The sequence below is a fragment of the Podarcis vaucheri genome, assembly GCF_965113315.1.
Source record: "Podarcis vaucheri genome assembly, chromosome: 9".
NCBI classification, from domain to species: Eukaryota; Metazoa; Chordata; class Lepidosauria; order Squamata; family Lacertidae; genus Podarcis; species Podarcis vaucheri.
In genome coordinates, this window is record NC_138767.1 from 6,676,734 (window position 1) to 6,701,761 (window position 25,028).

The 25,028-nt window shown below is 48.1% G+C and overlaps 1 protein-coding gene across 6 annotated transcripts in view; it reads right to left on the reverse strand.

Moving 5' to 3' along the window:
* Positions 1-25,028, reverse strand: part of RNF24 (ring finger protein 24) — an 82,483-nt gene that overhangs the window by 26,055 nt on the left and 31,400 nt on the right. The window contains exon 1 of one of the 6 annotated variants that reach the window (XM_082236779.1): positions 9,412-9,539. The exons of 4 other annotated variants lie outside the window; for them this stretch is intronic. In XM_082236779.1, the coding sequence (XP_082092905.1) occupies positions 9,412-9,488 (77 nt within the window). In that variant the 5' untranslated portion in view covers positions 9,489-9,539. Of the gene's footprint in view, positions 1-9,411; positions 9,540-25,028 lie in introns of those variants that run through there. One more of the 6 variants, XM_082236784.1, reaches the window with a different exon arrangement.

The following is a 25,028-nucleotide window of genomic DNA, read 5'->3' on the forward strand; positions in this document are numbered from 1 at the left end:
AACACATAGACAGATGATTATGAAATTATTGTGAGGCTTAATAAGTTAACTGTTAATATATGGACAACTTTTCTGCTGTACTTTATTGGAAGGAAAAAAATAATCACTTACTTAATAACAATATAAACAAGTTACCGTATTTTTCACCCCATAGGGCACACCAGCCCATAGGGCGCACCTAGTTTTTTTTTTGGGGGGGGGAAATCAAGGAATTTTTTTTATTCCCCCCCCCCCAGCTGCGGGGCTGGGGCGGGGGAAGCCTGAGCTTTTAAAAACGCACCTACCGTAGTTTTGCTTCGGGATCAGCAAAAGGCGACCTTCAGGGACAGCCTCTCTAGGCCTTGGGGGGCAGCGCACTCCGCTGCCCCGCAGAGGCTTTGCGCAGCCATCCCCAAGCTAGAAGAGGGAGATGGAGCGCTCCGTCTCCCTCTTCTGCCTTCAGGGACAGCCTCCCAAGCCTCCGTGGGGCAGCGGCTTGCGGATATCTGCCCGAATCAGGCTGCTATCCGCAAGCCTAGGGAGCAAGTGGGAGGTCGTGCCGGGAAGTCGCTCCGCCTCCCCGCTGTCCCCCGAGCTTGTGGGGCTGGCGGTGGGGAGAAGCGCACTTCTCCCCACTGCCAGCCTCCAAACCAGGTCGGGGAACAGCGGGACGGCGGCGCTCCGCCTCCCCACTGTCCCCCGAGCTTGTGGGGCCGGCGGTGGGGAGAAGCGTGCTTCTCCCCACTGCCAGCCTCCAAACCAGGTCGGGGAATAGCGGGATGGCGGCGTTCCGCCTCCCCACTGTTCCCCGAGCTTGTGGGGCTGTCCGATATCTGCACGAAGCCCGGGGCGCGCTGTGCAGCGCGCCCAGGCTTCAGGATGCAGGGTGCTATCCGCAAGCCTTGGGAGCCCGACGGGAACTCCTGCAGAGCTCCCAAGGCTTGCGGATAGCTTCCTGATGCTTGGAGAGCGAGAGGGGTCGGTGCGCACTGACCCCTCTCGCTCTCCAGGCTTCAGCGAAAACCTGCATTCGCCCCATAGGACGCACACACATTTCCCCTTCATTTTTGGAGGGGAAAAAGTGCGTCCTATAGGGCGAAAAATATGGTATTTAACTAAAACAATAACGTTATAGCATATGTATCCATGTTTGTTAACTGATGTGGTTAAACATTTTTTTTTAAAAAACAACAACCTTAAGACTGAGTTTTAGCAACACGAAGAACTTAAAACAAATCCTTATTTCCTGATGAATAGCCTTTGCACTATAATGTAACTTAACAAGGAAACTATCTTTAGAAAGATTTTTCCTCCAAAAGCATTTTATTTTAAAAATCCGATTTAAATTTTAAAAAACTGATTTAAATTTAAAAAAATCCATTTTTTTAAAATAAAAAAACCTGGATATTTTTTATTTTGTTAAAAAATAATAATTGATTTTTTATCCACCCTGTTTAGAATGGTGCACGAGAGGGAGGGGGTTGCTGAACTTTGGCGTCGCACAAGGTGCCACTGAAATTTGGAACCTTGGGGTCCCCTACTGTAGCAGGGCGGCTCTGATCTTGGAAGGAGCACAAAGCCATTGCGATGACTAGTAGCCATTGACAGCTGTATCTCCCCCTGAATTGGGCTAATCCTCCTTTGAAGGCAGCCAGGAGGAGACAAAACGGGATTCTCTTTTCTGCACTTTGCATCTGTTGGAAGTTGCAGAAGAACAAGGAAAAAACTGAAAGGAAGGGAAACTTGGCACGAAAACCGCAGACACGGCTCGAGAAGAATGAAAGATTGCCTGCTGTGGGTCTGAAGGGCCCTGCCCTTGCCTCTCTCCTCCTGGCTTGGGGTGGGCTCCTCTTTTAAATTGTTTTTAATTTTTATCTGTGTTGTTTTAAATGAGACCATCTTGGCTGTGAGCCCTGCGCCTTGCCTGGCTGGCCCTTTCCCATCTGGCCTGGGAGAGTGGAGTGCGGACTGACTCCAGCTACAAAAGCTGAGGCTGTCGAACAGATTCTTGGGCTGGAGCATTGTTTATGGGGGGTTGAGAGAGCTTGTTGCTGTTACTGATACTATTGACAGCCAGCTTTATCTATTGATGGACGGCCGCCCTGACTCGGCCCCGGACACACTGACCAGATGCTTGGAAGCTGTGGCTGGATGGCTGCGTGGGAGCCGGTTGAAGTTAAATCCTTCGAAGACAGAGGTCCTCTGGCTGGGTTGCGATGACATGGGGTTGGGGGGCCAACTCCCATCTCTTGCAGGAGCTCAATTAGTGCCAGCGCCTTCTGTCAAGAGCTTGGGTGTAACCTTCGACGCCTCCCTTTTCATGGAGGCGCAGGTTGCAGCCACAGCAAAGGTGGCATTTTTCCATCTCTGCCGTATTAAGCAGTTGGTCCCTTACCTTTCTCACACTGTCCTGGCCAGAGTGATCCACGGTCACCTCCAGGCTTGACTATTGTAAATCGCTCTACGCAGGGCTGCCCTTGAAGCTGACCCAGAAACTCTAGCGGGTGCAGAATGCTGCAGCGAGGCTCCTTACAGGGTCCTCGCCGCGGGATCACATTCATTCAGTGCTTTACCAACTGCACTGGCTCCGGGTGGAGTACAGGGTCAGGTTTAAGGTGCTGGTTTTGACCTTTAAAGCCCTATGCGGCCTAGGACCCATGTACCTACGGGACTGCCTCTCCTGGTATGCCCCATGGAGGACCTTAAGGTCCACAAACGACAACACCTTGGAGGTTCCAAGTCGCAAGGTGGTTAGATTGGTCTCAACTAGGGCCAGGGCCTTTTCAGTACTGGCCCCGACTTGGTGGAACGCTCTGTCACAAGAGACTAGGGTCCTGTGGGACTTGACATCTTTCCGCAGGGCCTGCAAGATGGAGCTGTTCTACTTGGCCTTTGGTTTGGACTCATTCTGACCCTTATGTTTCCCTCCCCTTATGGTTTTGATCTATGGGCTACTATTAAAACGAGGCTGCATTTTAAATTATATTTTAACCTGTATTTTAAATTGGGGGTTTTTTTAATTGTAATTTTACTGGTGTTAGCTGCCCTGAGCCCAGCTCTGGCCGGGGCGTGCGGGGTATAAATAAAAATTTATTATTATTTTTGTTGTTGTATCTTAAATCTTATGATTTATGTGGAAATTGTTTCCATTTGGTTGTGTACGTTTTGATGTGCTTTATTTATCATTTATGACTTCTGCTATGTTTGTAATTATGTAAAGTTTGTCGTGTTTTAAGCCGCTTTGAGCATAGTTTCAAGTATGGAAAGGTGGCAAACAAAACGATGATGATGATAATGAAGACTGAAACAGCTACGTTTTAAAAACGAAAAGCCAAATTGACACTGCAAACAACCCACATTTGTGGCATGCTTCCGAAGGAATAAGCAGCTGCGGAGGATCGGGGCTGGGGCCAGGGGTGCGAGAATACTTTGCTCAAGGTGGGGCAAAGGTGTGTTTTGTGTGCGCTCGGCCTGGTGTTTGCTCACCTCAGTTGCCTAATCTTCCACATAATACATCCCTGCAGCCTTATCACTGCTCTTTTATGAAGTGGGCTGTGCCGGATTTATGTATAAGCCAAACAAGCTATAGCTTAGGGCCCTACTCTCTTGGGGGCCCCCCAAAAAATGTAAAGGGAAAAAACCTGGATGTACATTTCCAAAATATAAGATAAAAAACCAATAAAACCTACATGCAGCAACAGTGTTTCGTGTTGTGTTGGCTCCTATATGATGTACATATTTCACTTCTCCTACCTAGGCAGTTATCTTTCCACAAGGCTCAACATTGATGCTTAATTGATGCGACAAAAAACAGCATAAAATACAGTATAAAACGTGAATAACAATAAATTCAGAATTCAAAATTTAGGGGGGAAATCCATCCAATAAACATTAGATGATCACCACGGCTAGCTGGCTAAATGAGTCCTACTTGGGCCAGCGAGGAGACCAGGGGAGAATTAGCTGTGGGATCCCAGAGCGGGTAATCTTCATAAAAAGGGGAGGGGGAGGGAAGGAAGGGGAACAAAAGATCAGGCTAAGTTCAAATTGAAAGCCAGATGGAATAGCTCCGTCTTACAGGCCCAGCGGAAGGAGGTTAAATCCTGCAGGGCCCTAGTCTCATGGGACAGAGCATTCCACCAGGTTGGAGCCATCACTGAGAAGGCCCTGGCCCTGGTGGAAGATAATCTGACTTCCTTAGGGCCCGGGACCTCTAAACTATGATTATTCATGGACCTTAAGGTCCTCTGTTTCAGGTTCCAGACAACCAGCACATCCCACTTTGCCACCACAACCTTCATGTTCCAGCAAACAACCCCTGTTTCTTTCCTTTAGATCGTGAGACAAAGATGCTTGTCTGACCGCTTTCCCTGGGAGGGACAGCCACTCTCTGCCGCTGAATCTGAGCAAACGTCAGCCGGGTTTTCCGCAAGGGGACATTTGTTCCAATTCCGCACTAAAGAACAGGTTTTCTCGGGGAAAGCACCGAGAGGCAACTGGAAAAAAGGTCTCAAGACACAGATCTTGGACACATGCTTTCTAGGCACGGAACAAGCGGGAGTGCCGGCGAGCCCTCGGTGCTAGACGCTCCACGTGTTTCTGTCGTCAGCCAAACACCACGCAAAGGAAGACAGAGAAATCAAGAAGCACAACTCTGCCTGCAATTATGCAAAGGCTCTATTTAAAGACACAGACACTTGGTGGAATGTAAATATCTTATTTTGTCGTTGGGAAGCTCGATATAATTGCCTCCAAAGTTGTGTGAGGTGCGTTTATGTTGCAGCACAGAGCTCGATCCTTGGGCAAGGTCTCCCACCCCCTACAAAACCTCTGGGTATAGGGCAGAATACAAATCCAATAAATAATAACAATAAAACGAAACAGGGAAGGTAATACCACTACTAAACTACATCGCCGCCCTGTCGTGAGGATTACCTAAAAGTGATTTTATGTACAGCACTCTAGAGTGCTCCATAAACACTAAGAATTATGATGGAGAAGTCAGAAAAATTTAGGTTTTGCAAAATCTAAATGAAAATATACTTGCGACATGCCCAGACATTGTTTGTGGGGCACAAATACTGCCTATACCCAGGAAATATCAAGGCATTAACGGCAAACAAAGTAAAGCGTCTTTAATAACCGAATCCATTCAGCTGTTCTATGAACAGCAGGGATTTCCAGATTCTGAACACAAAACAAGGCAGAATTCTCACTAGGACAAATTAACCCTTGGCAGTGTCTGTCTGCTCCCCTCAAAAAATAAACCTCCTGCCCGATTATCGTCTTCTAACACAGGCTGTCAGGAGTTCTTCCCAAGAGAGTCGCTGCCCCACCTTCTGAAACATGTTTTCTTTTCCCTTTAAAAAAATGCTTCTTAAAATATGCTTTAAAAAGCTGAGAATGAAAGAAACACTTGGAAATGTACTCCGTTGTGACCTGCGGGATCGTTCTCTTCTGAGTCACATTCTTCAATATGCTCTTTAGGAGATAACGTTTAAATAAAGAGTGCCAAAATGCCCCGGGAGAAAGACCAGCCAAATATTTCTGCGACCATTTCAGAGATAATTTTGCCTTTGGCCAGAGGCAAGAGATTAAGAGGCTTTTAAAAAACAACAACAACCAGATACCGACAAGAAAGCATATTTCCACACATTACTGGTTGAAGAGTCAAAACTTTCCCAAGTTTTTCCTCTGCAAGGCAGCTGTTGAGAAAGGAGAGATTTAAAGTGGAAGAGGCTATATTCTTGACGGTTAATAGTTTAGAAGAAGAAAACAAATGACTGGAGGGTGGAATTTTGCCCTCTATTATGCTGGCTGCGGCTGATCCAAAATATTTGGGAAGCAACAGGCCAGAGAAGGCTGCCCTAATGCCAAGAGGCTGTGCAATAGCCCAACCCACTTTTGCCATAAGCACCGCCTACACAGCGTGATGTCATCACCACCACCCATGCTCTGATGTCATGCTCTGATGTCATTATCACCACCACACAGGGAAAGGTGGCTTCTGTTTATTACGAAGTTGCAAATCGTCTTAACAAGTCCTCCGAGATCTCAACAACGAAACCGATAATTGAAGATTGAGCAACAGGAAAATAAATGTAATCCGTTTGTTAGAAGGTCAGTGTTTCAATCCATCAATAGTTTAAATCAATAGCTCCCCTTCGCACTTTTCACAGAATGAACGTGTTGGAAATATGTCAACAGTATATAAAGAGGCTCAAAGTTAAACCCTGATTTGAGGACTGAACTCACATTGCGTAAGGTCTCAAGATGCTGATTCGAACCCCAATAACTGCTTTTCTGGATCAGATCAAGACCCACAGGAGACCAGTATCCTGCCTCCAACAGTGGTCAGCCATTGACATACTCAAAATGTCTCTTTTTCCCCTTCCTTGCCTCCAGTCCTGTCATCTGTCCCCCCACCCTGCAAACTGCCTCCATTCTTTTTCCTTGGCTCCCCTCAGCTTTGTATGTCAGCAAATGACTATTGGGGTGGGTGGGGCGAAAGTCAGCAGTCACATAATCCCAGAGTTGGAAGGGTCATCTATTCCAACCCCCTGCAACGAAGAAATCTCAACTGAAGCATTCATGACAGGTGGCCATCCAAACTCTCCTTAGAAACCTCCACGGATCACAATCTGTTTCAGGGGAAGTTGACACACCTCTGCAGGAAAGATAGGACTGCTGGCCTATGAGGAAGATCAAAAGGAGAGGAAGAAAGATACCAAAACAGCTTAACAGTGGCAGAGAGGAAAATTACAGCAGGGTGCAAGACTGCAAGAAGTAAGAAACACTGAAAGCCATATTGCTTGAACCACAACACAGAGAGACAACAACAGAGTCGGGGATGCCCGAGGCGAATGTTTGGGATATACACAGCCCTAACATTGATTTCCTGCAGTTGCTTTCAAAAACCCGGCTTGAGGTTCCATCGTGGTCAGTGTCGAACCCTGGAAACTTAGCTTATTGCGCTAAAAAGATACCTGTCAACTGAGTGTCAGCCACCTTCTGATTGGCATCCGACTGTCTCGGGAGACAACAGAGGAGTGCGTCTTTGGGGGTGAAGTCAAACTGTTGGAACTTGCAGTGCCTGCTGTGGCTGTAGAGAACAATACAGGAGAGACATGTTTTGTTGCAGCTGGGGCAGACGAAGGGGACCGGTTGTGTTGCCGCAGATGCACCAGGGAGTTCATTCTCTCTGCACTCCTCCCTGTGGTCATTCCTCCTCCGGTCACTGCCCGACTTGACTCTCTCCCTCCAGGCACCGCACAAGGGATTCTCACATGGCTGATGTTGCCAGCCATGTTGTCATGTTTGCAGAGGTCTTTGAAATGCAGAGTTCGTCTGCCAACAGGCCTGGTGCCTGAAGCCAGCTGCCCATAAGAGCCCATCTTTGGGGATCTTGCCATCTTCCATTCTGAGAACATGACCAAGCCAGCGCAGATGTCGCTGAGACAGAAGTGTGAACATGCTGGGCTTGGGAGAGCACATCTTTGCTGGGGACTCTGTCCTGCCATGTGCTGCTCCTGGCGGTTCTAATCTCCCCACAACTCACTTCCATAAAGCTGCGTGCTCAACATGTAAACCTGGTAGACCTTCATCTTGGAATTGGACGTTAGCATCGCATTCTCCCATGCCCTTTTGGAGATGCGAGCTGTCGCTGCCTTGCCAATCTGCTTGTCCAGCTCAGCATCCATGGAGAGGAAGAGAAAATCATTGACCACCTCAAGCGTGTGGTCAACAATGCTGATGCGTGGAAGGGTGGAGATGTCCTGAGGTCAGGCTGATGGTGGGGCCAAATTCTCTGCAGGCTTGGGCAAAACACCTTCTGTATTTCAAAATTCACATGCATCTGCTTAGCCCAAACCAGAGGAACTGGCACCTTCCTGGGAAAGGAGGCAACATCAACCTCAGAACCTAGCGGTTTGATCAAAACGCTTGAAAACACCTGTTAGGGTCCGCATGCCTGTTTCTCTGCCATTTAGTATCCCATGTTAGATCTGCATTAGGGGTGGACAACTTGACGCTCATCAATATCTAGTTGGACTACAACTCCCATCATCCCCAACCATTGGCCACACTGGATGATGGGAGTTGGGAGCCCAGCGTTGGTCTGGCTCTGGACCACCAGAGAGCCAGTGTGGTGTCGTGGTTAAGAGCGGTAGACTCGTAATCTGGTGAACCGGGTTCGATTCCCTGATCCTTCACATGCAGCTGCTGGGTGACCTTGGGCCAGTCACACTTCTCTGAAGTCTCTCTGCCTCACTCACCTCACAGTGTGTTTGTTGTGAGGGAGGAAGGGAAAGGAGATTGTTAGCTGCTTTGAGACTCCTTCGGGTAGTGATAAAACGGGATATCAAATCCAAGCTCCTCTTCTCCTCCAGAAGAAAAAGCACAAGCAAATTAAATGCATGCAAAAGCAAGCCTGTCCATCTGAAGGAAAGCAAGTCACAGACACAAGGGAAAGAAAACCACTTTGCCACAAAAAAATCCCCAGCCAAATTCCAACCACATTTCCCACTCTCAGCCCTGGGGGAGAGTAAAGACAGACCCTACCTTTGGCTAAAACATTAAAAATAACATTCCTCGATGAATATAGAAACCTGCAAATGAAGGTAGGGAGGGAGAAAGGTTGTTTTCTGCTGCTCCGGAGAAGCGGACACGGAGCAATGGATCCAAACTACAAGAAAGAAGATTCCACCTAAACATTAGGAAGAACTTCCTGACAGTAAGAGCTGTTTGACAGTGGAATTTGCTGCCAAGGAGTGTGGTGGAGTCTCCTACTTTGGAGGTCTTTAAGCAGAGGCTTGACAACCATATGTCAGGAGTGCTCTGATGGTGTTTCCTGCTTGGCAGGGGGTTGGACTCGATGGCCCTTGGGGTCTCTTCCAACTCTAGGATTCTATGATTCTAAGGAGGGACGTTCCTTCGAGGAGGCAAGAATCTACTCCAGAAAAGCTGAAGGCGTAACAAATTAATCTTTAAAAGTGCTACAGGACTCTGGTTTGTTTCGCTGTCACAGATTAACATGGCTATCCCTTTGGAAAACAAAATGACAACGCAGAATCGGTGCAGTGACCCATCTTCAGCAAAGTGCCCTCCCCCTAGCTGCCTAAACAGTTTGGGAGGTAATTGACCAAGTTTTTAGAATTCAGAATAGGCCCATTGAAATGAATGAACAAGTTCGGTCCATTGATTTCAATGGGTCTTCTCTGAATACAAGTTAGCTGAATACCACCCTTTGCTTTTGCAGAAAACTGGAAAGGAACAGCTGTCGCGCACAGGGAAATACCGTTTCCCATGTAGGATTTCCTCAGATTTTTAGCACTGGACAGAGAGAGTGCCTCAAAACCCAAAAGAATTACGGGAGAAGGAAAAGATAAGAAACAAAATAAGGAAAGTCTAAGGGAAATCAGAGATGAAATGTACCTCATTTGAACCGGCTTGAGACTTGTAATGTGAGGGTCATGGGTTCGAGTCTCACCTAGGTCAAAAGATTCTTGCATTGCAGGGGGGTTGGATAGATGACCCTCGCTGTCCCTTCCAACTCTACAATTCTGTGAAAAGGAAATAATTGTGCATGTGTTGTGTGTTGGTGCGCGACAGAGAGAGAGAGGGAGGGAGAGAGAGAGAGAGATTTGTTGGTTCCAAGAAATGTCAAAACACTGGCCAAGAATACACCACAAATGTTATTTAAAGAAGAAGGGGAAAGTTCAGAGAGGCTTAGCTCCAGCTGGTAGCAATTTCTAAGTACCGTATTTTTCGCCCTATAGGACGCACCGGCCCACAGGACGCACCTAGGTTTTTTGGGGGGAAATCAAGGGAATTTTTTTTATTTCCCCCCCCAGGTTTGCGCAGCCATCCCCAAGCTAGAAGAGGGAGACGGAGCGCTCCGTCTCCCTCTTCTGCCTTCAGGGACAGCTTGCCCCGCTGTCCCCCCCCCCAGCCTCCAGATCAGGTCGGGGAATAGCGGGATGGCGGCGCTCCGCCTCCCCGCTATCCCGCGAGCTTGTGGGGCTGGTGGGGGGAGAAGCAGGCTTGCTTCTCCCCCCCCGCCAGCCTCCAGATCAGGTCAGGGAATAACGGGGTGGCGGCGCTCCGCCACCCCGCTATCCCCCGAGCTTGTGGGGCTGGCAGGGGGGAGAAGCAAGCTTGCTCCCCCCCCGCCAGCCTCCAGATCAGGTCGGGAAATAGCGGGGTGGCGGCGCTCCGCCACCCCCCTATCCCCCGAGCTTTGGGGCTGGCAGGAGGGAGAAGCAAGTTTGCTTCTCCCCCCCCCGCCAGCCTCCAGATCAGGTCGGGGAATAGCGGGGTGGCGGCGCTGCGCCTCACCACTGTCCCCAGCTTTTGGGCTGCAGGCTGCTGCCCGCAAGCCTTGCGAGCCCGCGGGACCTCCTGCCGGGCTTGCAAGACTTGCGGATAGCTTCCAGAAGCCTGGAGAGCGAGAGGGGTGGGTGCGCACCGACCCCTCTCGCTCTCCAGGCTTCAGCGAAAGCCTGCATTCGCCCCATAGGACGCACACACATTTCCCCTTCATTTCTGGAGGGGAAAAAGTGCATCCTATAGGACGAAAAATACGGTAACTATTTTTTAACTTGAGCAAAAGGGGCGTATGGGAGGAAAGGCAGCGGAGAGGCTTTAAGTCGGCTCACGTCCTAGGATATAGTTTTTAGGTTTTCAATGGGGGGGTTGGGAGACTCCCTGGTTAAAAAGGCAACACGGCAACAACATGAGGTTTCAACATGGGGTTCATGTATGGGATTTCTGCCAGGGCGAAACGGATGCCCAGAACAGAGCTAATAATATCTAATCCTCAATCATCCCAAAATGCTACGTTATGTTCCCACTGGTCGATGCCAAGACCCAGATCCTATTCTCTCCCCCAGGGGGAAGCAAGGCGAGAGATTCTCAGCGTGGTTTCGCAAAATGCAGTGCTGGCAAGAACTGAGGGAAATGGCGGAAGACGGACAAAGGGAGAGCTTCTTCACTCAATGTCCAGTTAAACGAATTTCCGGAAGCCAAAAGCCACGCAGAATGAAAAATACAACTTGAGATCTGCCTGGTCCCCAAATGGCAACTAGGCATTCCGTTTTGGTGACTGTAAGCCTGGCTTAAAGAGCTGTTTGGCACCTAGCTTATACAGCTGAGTTAATAATAATAATAATAATAATAATAATAATAATAATAATAATAATTTATTTATATCCTGCCCTCCCCAGCCGAAGCTGGGCTCAGAGCGGCTAACAACAATAAAAGCAACACAGCATTCTAAAATCAATTCATTCTAAAATCAATTCAGAATCAAATTAATGGCAACCATTGGGCTAGAGTTCTGTGAAGAATTAGCAAAGGTCAGACTGTGACTTGGCCAAAGGCCTGGTGGAACAGCTCTGTCTTGCAGGCCCTGCGGAAAGATGTCAAGCCCCGCAGGACCCTAGTCTCTTGTGACAGAGCGTTCCACCAGATCGGGGCCACTGCCGAAAAAGCCCTGGCTCTGGTTGAGGCCAGCCTAACCTCCCTGTGGCCCGGGACCTCCAAGATGTTTTTGTTTAAAGACCGTAAGGTCGTCCATGGGACATACCAGGAGAGGTGGTCCCGTAGGTACAAGGGTCCTAGGCTGTACAGTGGTACCTCGGGTTAAGAACTTAATTCGTTCCAGAGGTCCGTTCTTAACCTGAAACTGTTCTTAACCTGAGACACCACTTTAGCTAATGGGGCCTCCTGCTGCCGCCGCACGATTTCTGTTCTCATGCTGAAGCAAAGTTCTTCACCCGAGGTACTATTTCTGGGTTAGCAGAGTCTGTAACCAGAAGCGTCTGTAACCTGAGGCGTCTGTAACCTGAGGTACCACTGTATAGGGCTTTAAAGGTTAAAACCAGCACCTTGAACCTGATCCTGTACTCCTCCGGGAGCCAGTGTAGCTGGTATAGCACCGGGTGAATGTGATCCGGCGGCGAGGACCCCTTAAGGAGTCTTGCCGCAGCATTCTGCACCTGCTGGAGTTTCTGGGTCAGTCTCAAGGACAGCCCCACGTAGAGCGAGTTACAATAATCAAGTCTGGAGGTGACCGTCACGTGGATCACAGTGGCCAGGTCAGGGCGAGAGAGGCAAGGAGCCAACTGCTTAGCTTGCTTAGCCAACTACATTCAAACACACTTGGCCTGTGTGTAGTCCTTCTTTGTTGTCCCCCCGCCCCCCTTCCTGCCTTGACCACTTATGATCAGGAGGAGAGACTATGCAACCAGGACAGAAAAGTTACCCATTTACCAGCTGGCCGATTTGGAAACGGCGCTGTAAAAGTTGCAACACCGTCCGGCCACACTGACGAAATGCAAATAGAGAGGGGGAGAGAGGAGGGGGGAGGGAGGGGACGCATCGACCAATGTCCTGCGCAGGCAGGGCACGACAATCTCCACCCCAAACCTCCGAATGACAAGTTCACCAAAAGGCTATCTCCAGGGCAACTTTGGCCCTGTTGGAAGCTGGGTTTGCATCACGCTCTGCGTTTGCTTTCATCCACCTCCAACACCCCCAAAAATGCATGCGCAGCAAACCCAACAGCTGATCAATTTAAGGCCACAGTCACGCGGTGCATTTAAAGCACTATGATGTCACTATAACAACAACAACAACAATAATATATCGCTTCTCGCAGGGAGGGAACCGCCAGAAGACCCTTGCCGCTGGACCTTAGTGTCCGGGCTGAATGATGGGGGTGGAGACGCACCTTCAGGTATACTGGACCGAGGCCATTTAGGGCTTTAAAGGTCAGCACCAACACTTTTAATTGTGCTCGGAAACGTATTGGGAGCCAATGTAGGACTGGTGTTATATGGTCTCAGCGGCAGAGAAGCGAAGTTACAGGGAACCAGGCAGAGGGCCTTCTCGGTAGTGGCGCCTGCCCTGTGGAATGTCCTCCCATTAGATGTCAAAGAAATAAATAACTATCTGACATTTAGAAGACATCTGAAGGCAGCCCTGTTTAGGGAAGTTTTTAATGTTTGATGTTTTATCGTGTTTTTAATATTCTGTTGAGCTGCCCAGAGTGGCTGGGGAAACACAGCCAGATGGGCGGGGTATAAATAATAATAATAATAATAATAATAATAATAATAATAATAATAATCCAAACGCAGTTGTAAAAGGCAGCTTTTGGAGTGTAGGTCTAGATCTGGAAAAGCCTTTTTATAAAAAGCGTATAGGAGTCACCAAAATAAAGGAAATGTTTGTGTTTTGCAGGATATTTGTGTCATGGATTTTGTTGGAAAGTTACAAACAGCTCTTAATTAATCATAACTAAATAAAAAATACTGAGTAAGAAATGGAACAGAGCCAGGCTTCACTGGCTTTTTTTGGCACATTAGTATTAGACATTTTGGAAAGCTATTTCCATGCTGAGAGGTGCAATCCCAGACCCACTTCTATGGGAGTAAGCCCCACTGAATTCAGTAAGAGTTAACTTCTGAGCAGACCAAGTTAGGGTTGTGTTGCTTATCTCTGTGCAACGAGCCTTAATGGTTCAAAAGTTTCAATATTTCAGACATTACCAAAAGACCCTTCTGAAACAGAGACTACAAACTACCCCTGGTCCTAGTCTGATACTCTAACCACTGCAGCACACTGCTTCACTTCCATGGGATAGAAATGCTAAAACATCTGGGCCAGGAATACCCACACTGTTTCCACATGCTTCATGGTTGAAAACGGCACATCCATTGCAACAAATATTCACATTGTTAGGGGTATTTTTACTGCTCCTCTTTGTTCTTAAAACTGTATTTTATCGTATTACAATCTGAATTCTGTGGAAGTTGAATGGTAATGCAATATATAATAAAAGAAACAGAAATACAATTAAAAATCCCACAGTACCTAGCACAGCAGTGCATTACAAAAAAGTCCCTTTAAGTGGCCCACTGAGAGAGACCCTTAGCAATTTTCAAGTGGTCCATGGAGGAAAAAAGTTTGGGTACTAGTGATGGAAAACCTCTCCCTTGAACAGCTCTATACATGCTTTATCTACGAATAAATTCCTACTTGATTTATTTGCTCAGGCAACGCAAGCTGAAGAGCCGGTGATGAAAATAAAATTGACCATTCAAGGACAATTGACCGCATGGCAAGAGGTCAGCTTCACCGTGGCAGTGAAAAAACATAGAGATGCACTTTCCAGGAAGAAAATAAGAGTTAATTTGAATATGTTTGTCTGTTTAAACAGCCTGTGACCCAAGTCCGATTGCAATGGCCATTATTTACACAATAAACTAATATTGATCTTGAAAATCAAAGAGGTGTAACACTTAACCGTGGTTTGTTTTCCGTAACGGTTGAGGGCTGTGCCTGAATACCTAAACCGGGAATGGAGAGCCCTTTTCAGTTAGAACAGTGGCGTAGCGTGGGGGGTTCAGGGGGGGCCGGCCGCACTGGGCGCAACATCTGGGGGTTAGGGGGCGCAAATTACTTGCCTTGCCCCGGGTGCTGACAACCCACACTACGCCACTGAGTTAGAATCATAGAACTGGAAGGGACCCCAAGAGGCATCTAGTCCAACCCCCTGCAATGTCCATGGGCCACATTCCCTTTCTGGGTAATTCTCTGGGGGCCGCATGTCAAGAGTGGATGGGGCCAGAGGAAAAGTGGGTGGAGGTGTTAATTTTACCTTTGTACAGTAGGCTACTGTACAGTGGGGAATCAAGGGTGTTAGAGGAGGGGTAGCAACTCTGGTGACGGGCACATCATGCGCCTTCTAGGCTGGTTTGTCTAACTTTGATGCCTACCCTGCACTCAGGTCTCACCTGTGGCTCCTGGAAGCTGCCAGCATGCGACAGCAGCCACATCTAGGGAACGGCTTCAACTGGCCGGCTAAACCAGGTGAGGGTAGCCGATGGGTCTCAAACCCTCAGGGAGCGAGGGAATTTACCTGCACGCAAAGACAGGGTCCTGGCAGATTGACCAGATGAGACCAAGAATGGGTCCAATGGTCAAGAAGGCAGTTCTGCGTGTCCCACAGAGGGAAGTGAGGGGCAGATGGGGAACTATCAACCTGGGGAAGTAGCCCATCTAGGTGAAGGAAAACTCTCACCCTAAACTTTCACTGCCTTGCAGGACATCTCCAGAAGAAGAAAATGCTGAGGAGTAAACTCTACACAAATCTGGAGTCCCTAAGGCGGTTGGATGGCGCCTTGTACGTCTCCTTCCAGCAACTCCTGGTGTCAAACGCATTGCTCTGCTTTCCTTTGGACCCCATCAGTGAGGCTGAGAGGGAGGCCTTGTCTTCTGGGCAGCCCAGGACTTCCATGTACCCTGCCCAGGCTTACACCCCGGGGAAGTCACTTCAGTGCTGTTAATGCAGTATAGCCATACCTCGGGTTGAATATGCTTCAAGATGAGCGCTTTTGGGTTGCGCTCCACAGCAACCCAGAAGTAACGGAGCGCGTTACTTCCGGGCTTCACCGCTCGCGCATGTGCAGACGGTCAAAATGATGTCACGCGCATGTGTGGAAATGGCGAATCGCGACCCGCGCAGATGTGGGTTGCGTTTGCTTCAGGATGCGAACGGGGCTTCGAAACCCACAGCAGCACGTCCGCACATGCACGGGTAGCGCTTCTGCGTTTCTGCGAATGCGCAAAACGCGATTTAATGCATCTGCTCATGTGCAAGTGCCGAAACCCAGAAGTAACCCGTTCTGGTAGTTCCGGGTTTCGGCGGGTCCGTAGCCCAAAAAAACGCAACCTGAAGCGTCTGTAACCCGAGGTATGACCGTAGTTTGATTTCACCCCTGGAAGCTCACTCCACTGTCTCTTGAGATGGATGGATGCCAACAACAGCAGTAGGCTAGTTCCTATAAACACCCCTCTCCACACAAGGAATCACAGAATTGTAAAGTTGGAAGAGACCACAAGGGTCATCTAGTCCAACCCCCCTGCAATGCAGGAATCTTTCACCCAATTTGGGTCTCGAATCCACGACCCTTAGGATAAGAGTCTTGTACTCTCCGGAAGAGGTATTAGTAAGAGTTTGAAGGCACGTTCCAGACAGGAAAAAGAAACTCAAGAGTGAGAGGCAGGGCTGGCGACGGGTGTGGCCTGCAGAGCCCTGGGGGCCAGACAGGAATGCCTGGAGGGCCACAGTTAGCCCACGAACCACCCAGAACCTGAACCATAATTCAGAATTGGTCAGAGAGCAGGATTTGAAGGCATGGTCTGCCATTAGCAAGGGTAAACGTTCCATCTGCCCAGGAAAAGGTATTTAATAATGCATTCTAGCTTTGCAATGTGGAGCGGAATCAACAAACTCAGACTCCATTCCTCTCCCACTCTGTCCCTTGAAGGTTTCACTTTTCCCTTTCTTTGTTTTCTGGTGATTGGTGGGAAAGGAAGAGATCAAACAGTCATATCCAGTGTTTTGCTTTCATTTATCGCAGGCCTGCCGGGAACGGCACCGCTTGTGCCATTCAGAAGAAGTCAGGATTGACAGGAATACTGAATAACGGGCAAGGAAAACTTCCCGCTTGCTCTGCGTGATCAGCAGAAGGTCACCACTCCTGCAAGCTGGGGGCTTACGTAACTTGCAATTTCCTTGGTACACCCTCTTCGGTGTGGGAGGAACCGAACAAATTAATTTGGGTCTCTTCGTACAAAGGGATGGGAGTATTGATTTTAAACTGCTAGAATCACTTCTGCTCATCCTTGGAACTGACAGGAGATTATATAACATACAGGAAGGCGAATGAAACCAAGAAGACTTATTGTTCTTTCTACAGGGTCAGCAGTGTATGGGGGAACGGTATGAAGTAACCTCATCCGAGAGAGAGGGACAGGTCTCTGTCCTCGAAAGACTCTGCAGTCTAAAAACGGCCTGGTTTATTAAACAATGGCTTGGTGTTATGCGAAAACCCTCCCCAGTGGCTGAACTAGGAACCTTGGCTAGTTTTAACTATGGCTTGGCGTCATGTGCGCACACAGCTTCCTTTCTTAACTACGGTTTGCTTGGCTAACCCAAGCTTGGATGCTCTATTGACTACAAAGGCACAAGCAGCTACAAAGCAAAACAAAACTTTGGAGAAGGTGAGCCATGGTTTATTTGATCATCAATTGGTGATCAATTGGTGGTTTACGTGATGGTCTGTTGAACAAACCATGGATTAGTGTTACAGTCAAACCTCGGCTCCTGAACACCTCTTGTTTTGGAACGTTTTGGCTCCTGAATGCCGAAAACCCAGAAGTAAATGCTCCTGTTTTCAGAAGCTGAATGTCCGACGTGGCTTCCGCTTGAGCACAGGAAGCTCCTGCAGCCAATCGGAAGCCACGCCTTGGTTGTCGAACATTTTGGAAGCCGAACAGGAACGCATTACATCCGACAACCGAGGTTTGACTGTATGTGTTAAGCAGGCCAACATGCTAGACCAGGGTGTCTCAAACTTGGGTCTGTTTTTGGACTACAACTCCCATAATCCCTTGACCATCCCAGGTCTTGCTAGCTAGGGATGATGGGAGTTGTAGTCCAAAAACAGCTGGAGACCCAAGTTTGGGAAAGCCCTGGGTGAGACAACAAGGAGAGGGGGAAATAAATGCCGTAAGGATTGAATGTACACAAATGCATGCTTTTAGTTGGGGGAAAGGACGAAATGGCTGTGCCAGGGATGGGGATGTAGTGACCTTCCACAAAATCCTGGACTCCGACATCCATCAGGGGTGATGGGAATTATAGCGTGGCAACATCTGGAAAACCTCTGGGTTATGCCACTGATGACACAGGAAAGGTGGATACTGTTGAGGGAACTAAAATAAGAGAGAGAGATGGTCCCTCAAGCAAGCAAAACTGACCCACAGTCCAAACATTAACTCCTCTTTTCAAGTAACTAGATTATGTTTCACATTATGTTTCACATCAATGTTTTTCCTCCTTGTCCCACCTCCTTGTCCCACCTCCTTAAGAGGAGGTTAAGGGGTGATATGATAGCCATGTTCAAATATATAAAAGGATGTCACATAGAGGAGGGAGAAAGGTTGTTTTCTGCTGCTCCGGAGAAGCGGACACGGAGCAATGGATCCAAACTACAAGAAAGAAGATTCCACCTAAACATTAGGAAGAACTTCCTGACAGTAAGAGCTGTTCGACAGTGGAATTTGCTGCCAAGGAGCGTGGTGGAGTCTCCTACTTTGGAGGTCTTTAAGCAGAGGCTTGACAACCATATGTCAGGAGTGCTCTGAGGGTGTTTCCTGCTTGGCAGGGGGTTGGACTCGATGGCCCTTGTGGTCTCTTCCAACTCTATGATTCTATGATTCTATGATTCTCATTTTAGACACTACGAATGTTGACCTAAGGAGAAAAATATTAACTTACACATGAAACAAACTGGAAGCCTTTCCAGCTTAGAAATGCACATAGGAAGATGTTTAGATTTGCTTCTACAACAAACACACATTAAAAACAGCTGGCTTACCTTCCCATCCCCCCCCTTTAAAATATTCACCCGTATTTTAAAGAGCACAAAAAAACAGAGAAGGAATAGCGGAATAGCTCTGTCTTACAGGCCCTGTGGAAGGAGGTTAAATCCTGCAAGGCCCTGGTCTCATGGGACAGAGCATTCCACCACGTTGGAGCCATCACTGAGAAGGCCCTGGCCCTGGTGGAGGATAATCTGATTTCCTTAGGGCCCAGGACCTCTAAACTATGATTATTCATGGACCTTAAGGTCCTCTGCGGGGCAGACCAGGAGAGGAGGTCCCGTAAATACAAAGGAACTCCCTGCTGCAGGAGGCAGCGACGGTCAACAACTGGGATGGCTTTAAAAGAGGATTGGACAATTTAATGGAGACGGGGATGGCTACCAATGGCTCCTGGCCAAGTGGCTACGCTCTGCCATTGCGGTCAGAGGCAGAAAAGCTTCTGAATATCACTTTCTGGGAACCACAGGGAGAGAGAGCCACAGGCCTGATCCAGCGGTGTCCTTACGTTTAAGGGCTTGTGGAATCAGCCCTCCCTTTTCTGAGACTGTATCTGAGCAGCTGTTCCCTCTAATGTAGAATGCAAAAAAAGAAGAGGAAAGCGAAAGAGGAAATCTGCCCCAACCACTAAGCGCTGTGCCCATTACAGCGAAGGAAGCCCAGATGTGTCCCCAGAGGTGTGTTGCGATTCCGAGGAACTGCAGAAAGAACACCGAAGGCTTTGTGACGCACAAAAAGACGGCTTCCTGGCAACCCTGCTTTGTTTCAAATAGGAAGTCCCTAACTCTTACGGTAGCGCAGATAACGCGTGAAGAATGCGTGGGGAACGTCCGGTGCAATTTAAGAAGCGGCTGGTGACTTTCAGAGGTCGGGGGCAAGATGCCAGCACCTTCCAGAGCATTTTGCCGTGACTAAACAAAGCCAAAGAGAATTACACAGATGACAATAATACACAGTGGCAAACGCAGCACAGCACGGATGACGAAGAATCGACACAAGGTGCAGAATCTTTCCTGAGAGCAGAACTTGACCAGGGATGGCTAATCGATGTCCTTTGAGGTGTTTGAAACCAGGTCTTCATTCACTTCAGGAGCTATCATTAATCTTCTGCAGTGTGTCATTTGCATGATCTCTTGCGCCTTCTCTTTAGTTGTAATAATAGTTTGACAGACTTGTACTTTGATTTGACGGAATAATGAGATGATGACGGACAGAAATCAACGCCACTGAAAAAAACGCCTTGCCGCAAGTCTTGGCATCCCCCCTTTCCAAGCTGATGACACTCAATGAGGACAGAAATGGGGGGCAGCCCTCGGAGTCAATTAGCGATCGCTCTCAGGTGACAATCCCACCCCTGGCCTTCGCGCTGCTGTGTGTATTTCGGAAAACGAAGCATCAAAACATGAATAAACACCGAGTTCTAAGAGGGAGAGAGCGCCGCCTGAATTATTACTCTCTGGCGCTGAAGGTCTCGAGTTACATGCAAGGTTCTGGGACACAGCCAACCTTTATATTTTCAGAAACGGGGATCAGCCATTGCTTCTTGATCCAAGAATTCTAGGTGCAACCTGATACTTGCAGCATCGGCCAGAGACCTAATTCTGTCTGCAGTCTCCAACTTGGAGAAGAGTCTACATGGAGACTTCATGCCTGCAATGTCCAGTCTAATTTTTGCACTTTTCTTTTTTCTTTTTAATGTTGTGCTTAATATTTTATTTTCTCATATAAGCTCCAATGAAGGTCCATCTACTGTGGAACAGTTCTTTACTGTAACGGTCAAAGTTTAGAGAGGAACACTGTTGTAGTTGAGATTCTTGAATTGCAGGGGGTTGGAATAGATGACTCTAGGAGTCCCTTTCCAACTAAACAATTCTATGATTCTGCGATTCTATTCTGTGACTTTTTGCTTGGACAGGTGTTGCCCAACCATAATGATAATAATAATATTATAATAATTTATTATTTGTACCCCGCCCATCTGTCTGGGTTTCCCCAGCCACTCTGGGCACCTTCCAACAGAGATTAAAAATACATTAAAATGTCACACATTATAAACTTCCCTAAACAAGGCTGCCTTCAGATGTCTTCTAAATGTCAGGTAGTTGTTTATCTCTTTGACATCTGATGGGAGGGCGTTCCACAGGGCAGGCGCCACTACCAAGAAGGCCCTCTGTCTGGTTCCCTGTAGCTTTGCTTCTTGCAGGGAGGGAACCACCAGAAGGCCCTCGGCGCTGGACCTCAGTGTCTGGGCTGAACAAGGGGGTTGGAGATGCTCTTTCGGGTATCCTGGGCCAAGGCCACTTAGGGCTTTAAAGGTCAGCACCAACACTTTGAATTGTGCTCGGAAACATACTGGGAGCCAACGTAGGTCTTTCAGGATTTGGGAGTTTCCTTTTTCTTTTATGAACAAGCTTAGCTACTTTTATTATAAGTTAAAGATAAAGGACCCCTGACAATTAAGTCCAGTCGCGAACAACTCTGGGGTTGCGGTGCTCATCTCGCTTTACTGGCCGAGGAAGCAGACGTTTGTCCGCAGACAGTTTTCCCAGGGTCATGTGGCCAGCATGACTAAGCCGCTACTGGCAAAACCAGAGCAGCGCACGGAAACGCCGTTTACCTTCCCGCCGGAGCAGTACCTATTTTTCCACTTGCACTTTGATGTGCTTTCGAACTGCTAGGTTGGCAGGAGCAGGGACCAAGCAACGGGAGCTCACTCCGTCGCGGGGATTCGAACCGCCGACCTTCTGATCGGCAAGCCCTAGGCTCTGTGGTTTAGAACACAGCGCCACCCGCACCCTCACTTTTATTATAGATATATAAATAACAAAAGAGTTGCCTTGAATCAGAGAGGCATCTCAGCTTCAGTAAGACTGACATATTTGACATTGTAAACCGAACTCGTGGAACAAGCTTGCTAAAAATACTGTCACGGTAGCTATTGTTGGCAGGGTTACAGATGACTTTGCACAAGCCTGTCTACAAAAGGCAACACTGCGTGTTTGAAAACGTGACTCCTTCATTGTTACGTATCATTTCGAAAACCCCACACGCCACATGTCTAGAAAATCCTGGGCAGCAGGAATGGTTTTCCTTCCTCTGCCAATGAGAAACACCTAGCTGCCGAGTCAGAGCCAAAATTACGACACTCAGAATAAATATCAAACAAGACAGTCAGGTTTGATTCCCGCCTCCCCCCCCTTCGCTAGCCAGCAAGATTCTGCATTTTGATGGGGAAGTTTAGGAGAGTACACACAATCTCCACAATAATCTTCGCTTTTACACGTTCACGCCCTAGAGCAGCTTTTGCCATCCTGGAGATGTTTCTGGCTACAACTGGTGGGAATTACAGTGCAAAACAAGGGTGCCAGGAGAGACTGCCGCCAGAGATCAGTGGTAAACACAGGAAGTTGTCTTATTCCACAGCAGACCAATGGCCCAACTAGTTCCGCACTGGTTACGCCAGGGATGGTTCAATATGACACCCTCCAGATCTTGTGGGACTACAACTTCCTTCATCTGTGACTGCTTGTCATGCTGGCTAGGGGGCGATGGGATGTAATGGATGAGTTGGACGCAGAAGAGTGGTGTTCCCCGTCCTGCTGCAACTAGCTCCCTTCCCCACTTCTCTCCCAGAACCAGAAGCGGCATGAAAAGGGCGGAGGAGAGGTTGTCCGTATGCAGGCGCGGTCTCCGATTGCATGGGGAAAGCCCTGGAGAGGACGGGAACGGCTGTGAGCAGGTGTCTGGAATTTCAGTCTCGGCAACTGATTTTCATAGAGTAAGACCACTGGGAAGCAGCCGCTCTGCTCCTTAGGCCTTTCACACAACCAAATCCATGGAGATAATGTTTTTTCTAATAACTCCAAAAGCAGAGGCAGAAGTCGAAGCAGGAGAGGGGCATGGGGGAGGCCAAATGTGGTGAAGAGGCACAGCTGTCTCCCCATCCTAGCACAACAAGGTCTCCTCTTCCCCTAGTTTCCAAGAACCTGGAGAGGCATGAAGTGGCAGCAGCAAAAGCTCTACCTCTCTTTTAAATCAGAACCAGTGAGGGCAGTGAAGGTCCTGTGTGAGTGTCTGGAAGCGGTTGGAGGATGGATGGCAGCTAACAGATTGAGGGTGAATCCTGACAAAACAGAAGGACTGTTCTTGTGGGACAGGGGGAGGGCGGGTGTGGAGGACGCCCTGGTCCTGAATGGGGCAACTGTGCCCCTGAAAGACCAGGTGCAAAGCCTGGGAGTCATTTTGGACTCAGCTGTCCATGGAGGCACAGGTCCATTCTGTGTCCAGGGCAGCTGCCTACCAGCTCCATTTCATACGCTGGATGAGACCCTACCTGCCCGCAGACTGTCTGGCCAAAGTGGTGCATGCTCTGGTTATCTCCCGCTTGGACTACTGCAATGCGCTCTACATGGGGCTACCTTTGAAGGTGACCCAGAAACTACAACTAATCCAGAATGTGGCAGCTAGACTGGTGACTGGGAGTGGCCGCCAAGACCATATAACACCGGTCCTGAAAGGCCTACACTGTCTCCCAGTACGTTTCTGAGCACAATTCCAAGTGTTGGTGTTGACCTTTAAAGCCCTAAACAGCCTTGGCCCAGTATACCTGAAGGAGCGTCTCCACCCCCATCGGTCAGCCCAGACACTGAGGTCCAGCGCCGAGGGCCTTCTGGCGGTTCCTTCCCTGTGAGAAGCGAGGTTACAGGGAACCAGGCAGAGGGCCTTCTCGGTGGTGGTGCCTGCCCTGTCAGATGTCAAGGAAATAAGCAACTATCTTACTTTCAAAAGACATCTGAAGTCAGCCTTGTTTAGGGAAGTTTTTAATGTTGAATGCTGTATTGTGTTTTTAATATTCAGTTGGGAGCTGCCCAGAGTGGCTGGGGAAACCCAGCCAGATGGGCGGGGTATAAATAAATAAATTAGTAGTAGTAGTAGTAGTAGTATTAACAAGCAGACACAGTCTCAGATTGCTTGGGAAAGAGCCAGAAGAGGAGGAGGCATAGCCAGCTCTGGGGAGGTGGGGAGCTTCAGGCAAGACCTACTGAAAAAGAGTTTTGCAATGGTTAGTATCCTCGTGTGCGGTCACTGAACACACACATGAACTTTCCCTTTTACTCTCTCCCTGCTCAGGATGCCCTTTGTAGTAAACCGCAGGAGATCTCCATTCTGTGTGCAACACAGTCCAGCTTCTGCCTTTTGAGACATGCATACAAGCAATGCTTCTCAAAGAGGAACACAAAATCTTGATTGAGAAATCCTTTTCCAGTATATGAATGATGTCAAGCAACTTCTGTCCTTTTTCTTTTAAAAGGAAGAGTAATTTAATTTGATGTGTACATTAAAGCTGGGGGGGGGGGCTGTTATCGTGATTAATTTTATTATTATGTTTTATGTTTTTATTTTTTTGCTCCGTTAAATGTGTTCTTAATGTTGTACACCGCCCTGGGACCTTTTGATAAAGTGTGGTACAATAATAATAATAATTCCCCCCCTTTAACTGCTGTTAACTATTGCTTCTTAGGGTTCTTCCAAGTGCTCTCGCATAGCTGTTTTGATGGCCTATAACAGAATACAATAAACTTTAGCCTGCTATCTGGATTATGCTTTGATATTTCATTAACTACCTTTGATGACCTGTGCCACAAAAGAGATTTAATGAACACTCATATCAGAGAGCTCTGTGAATTGATAGCCATAGCCTTTTATATACTAATCTTTTATGCTCTTCCACATTCTCCGTTTAATGCTCCTAACCCTTCATTTAGATTCTTTTAGTCTTTTATATATACCTTCTGTTTTAATAATTTTAGCTTTCCAAAACGTTTTACAGATTTAAAATGATTGCACTACACTCTACTTATGCTGGTCTATGACTGTAATAAAGATTTGATTGATTGATTGTTAACTACCTTGGAGACCGGTACTGTCAGAAAAGTGACATATAAACATTACAAGCGAACAAAAGCCACCTCCCCCCCCCCCGTTAAAGGCTTGCAACTCTCTGTGCCTCCCTTAAAGAGCCTCCGCTGTGTTTATGCAATTCAGTGACAACATATGTTTGCTTCCTGTGCAGTTGCAACAGAGAAGAGTTTGCAGTTTGCAGTCCATGATGCATCCAGGAAGAATGGCTTGGCTTCCAAACCCTTTCCAAAGCAAAGCCCTGGGCAGGGTTGGAGGATGGGTGGCAGCTAATGGATTGAGGTTGAATCCTGACAAGACAGAAGTACTGTTCTTGGGGGACAGGAGGCGGGTAGCTGTGGAGGATTCCCTGATCCTGAATGGGGTAACGGTGCCCCTGAAGGACCAGGCGTGCAGCCTGGGAGTCATTCTGGACTCACAGCTGTCCATGGAGGAGCAGGTCAATTCTGTGTCCAGGGCAGCTGTCTACCAGCTCCACCTGGCATGCAGGATGAGACCATACCTGCCCGCAGACTGTCTCGCCAGAGTGGTGCATACTCTGGTTATGTCCCGCTTGGACTACTGCAATGCGCTCTATGTGGGCCTACCTTTGAAGGTGAACTGGAAACTACAACTAATCCAGAATGCGGCAGCCAGACTGGTGATTGGGAGCAGCCGCCGGGACCACATAACACTGG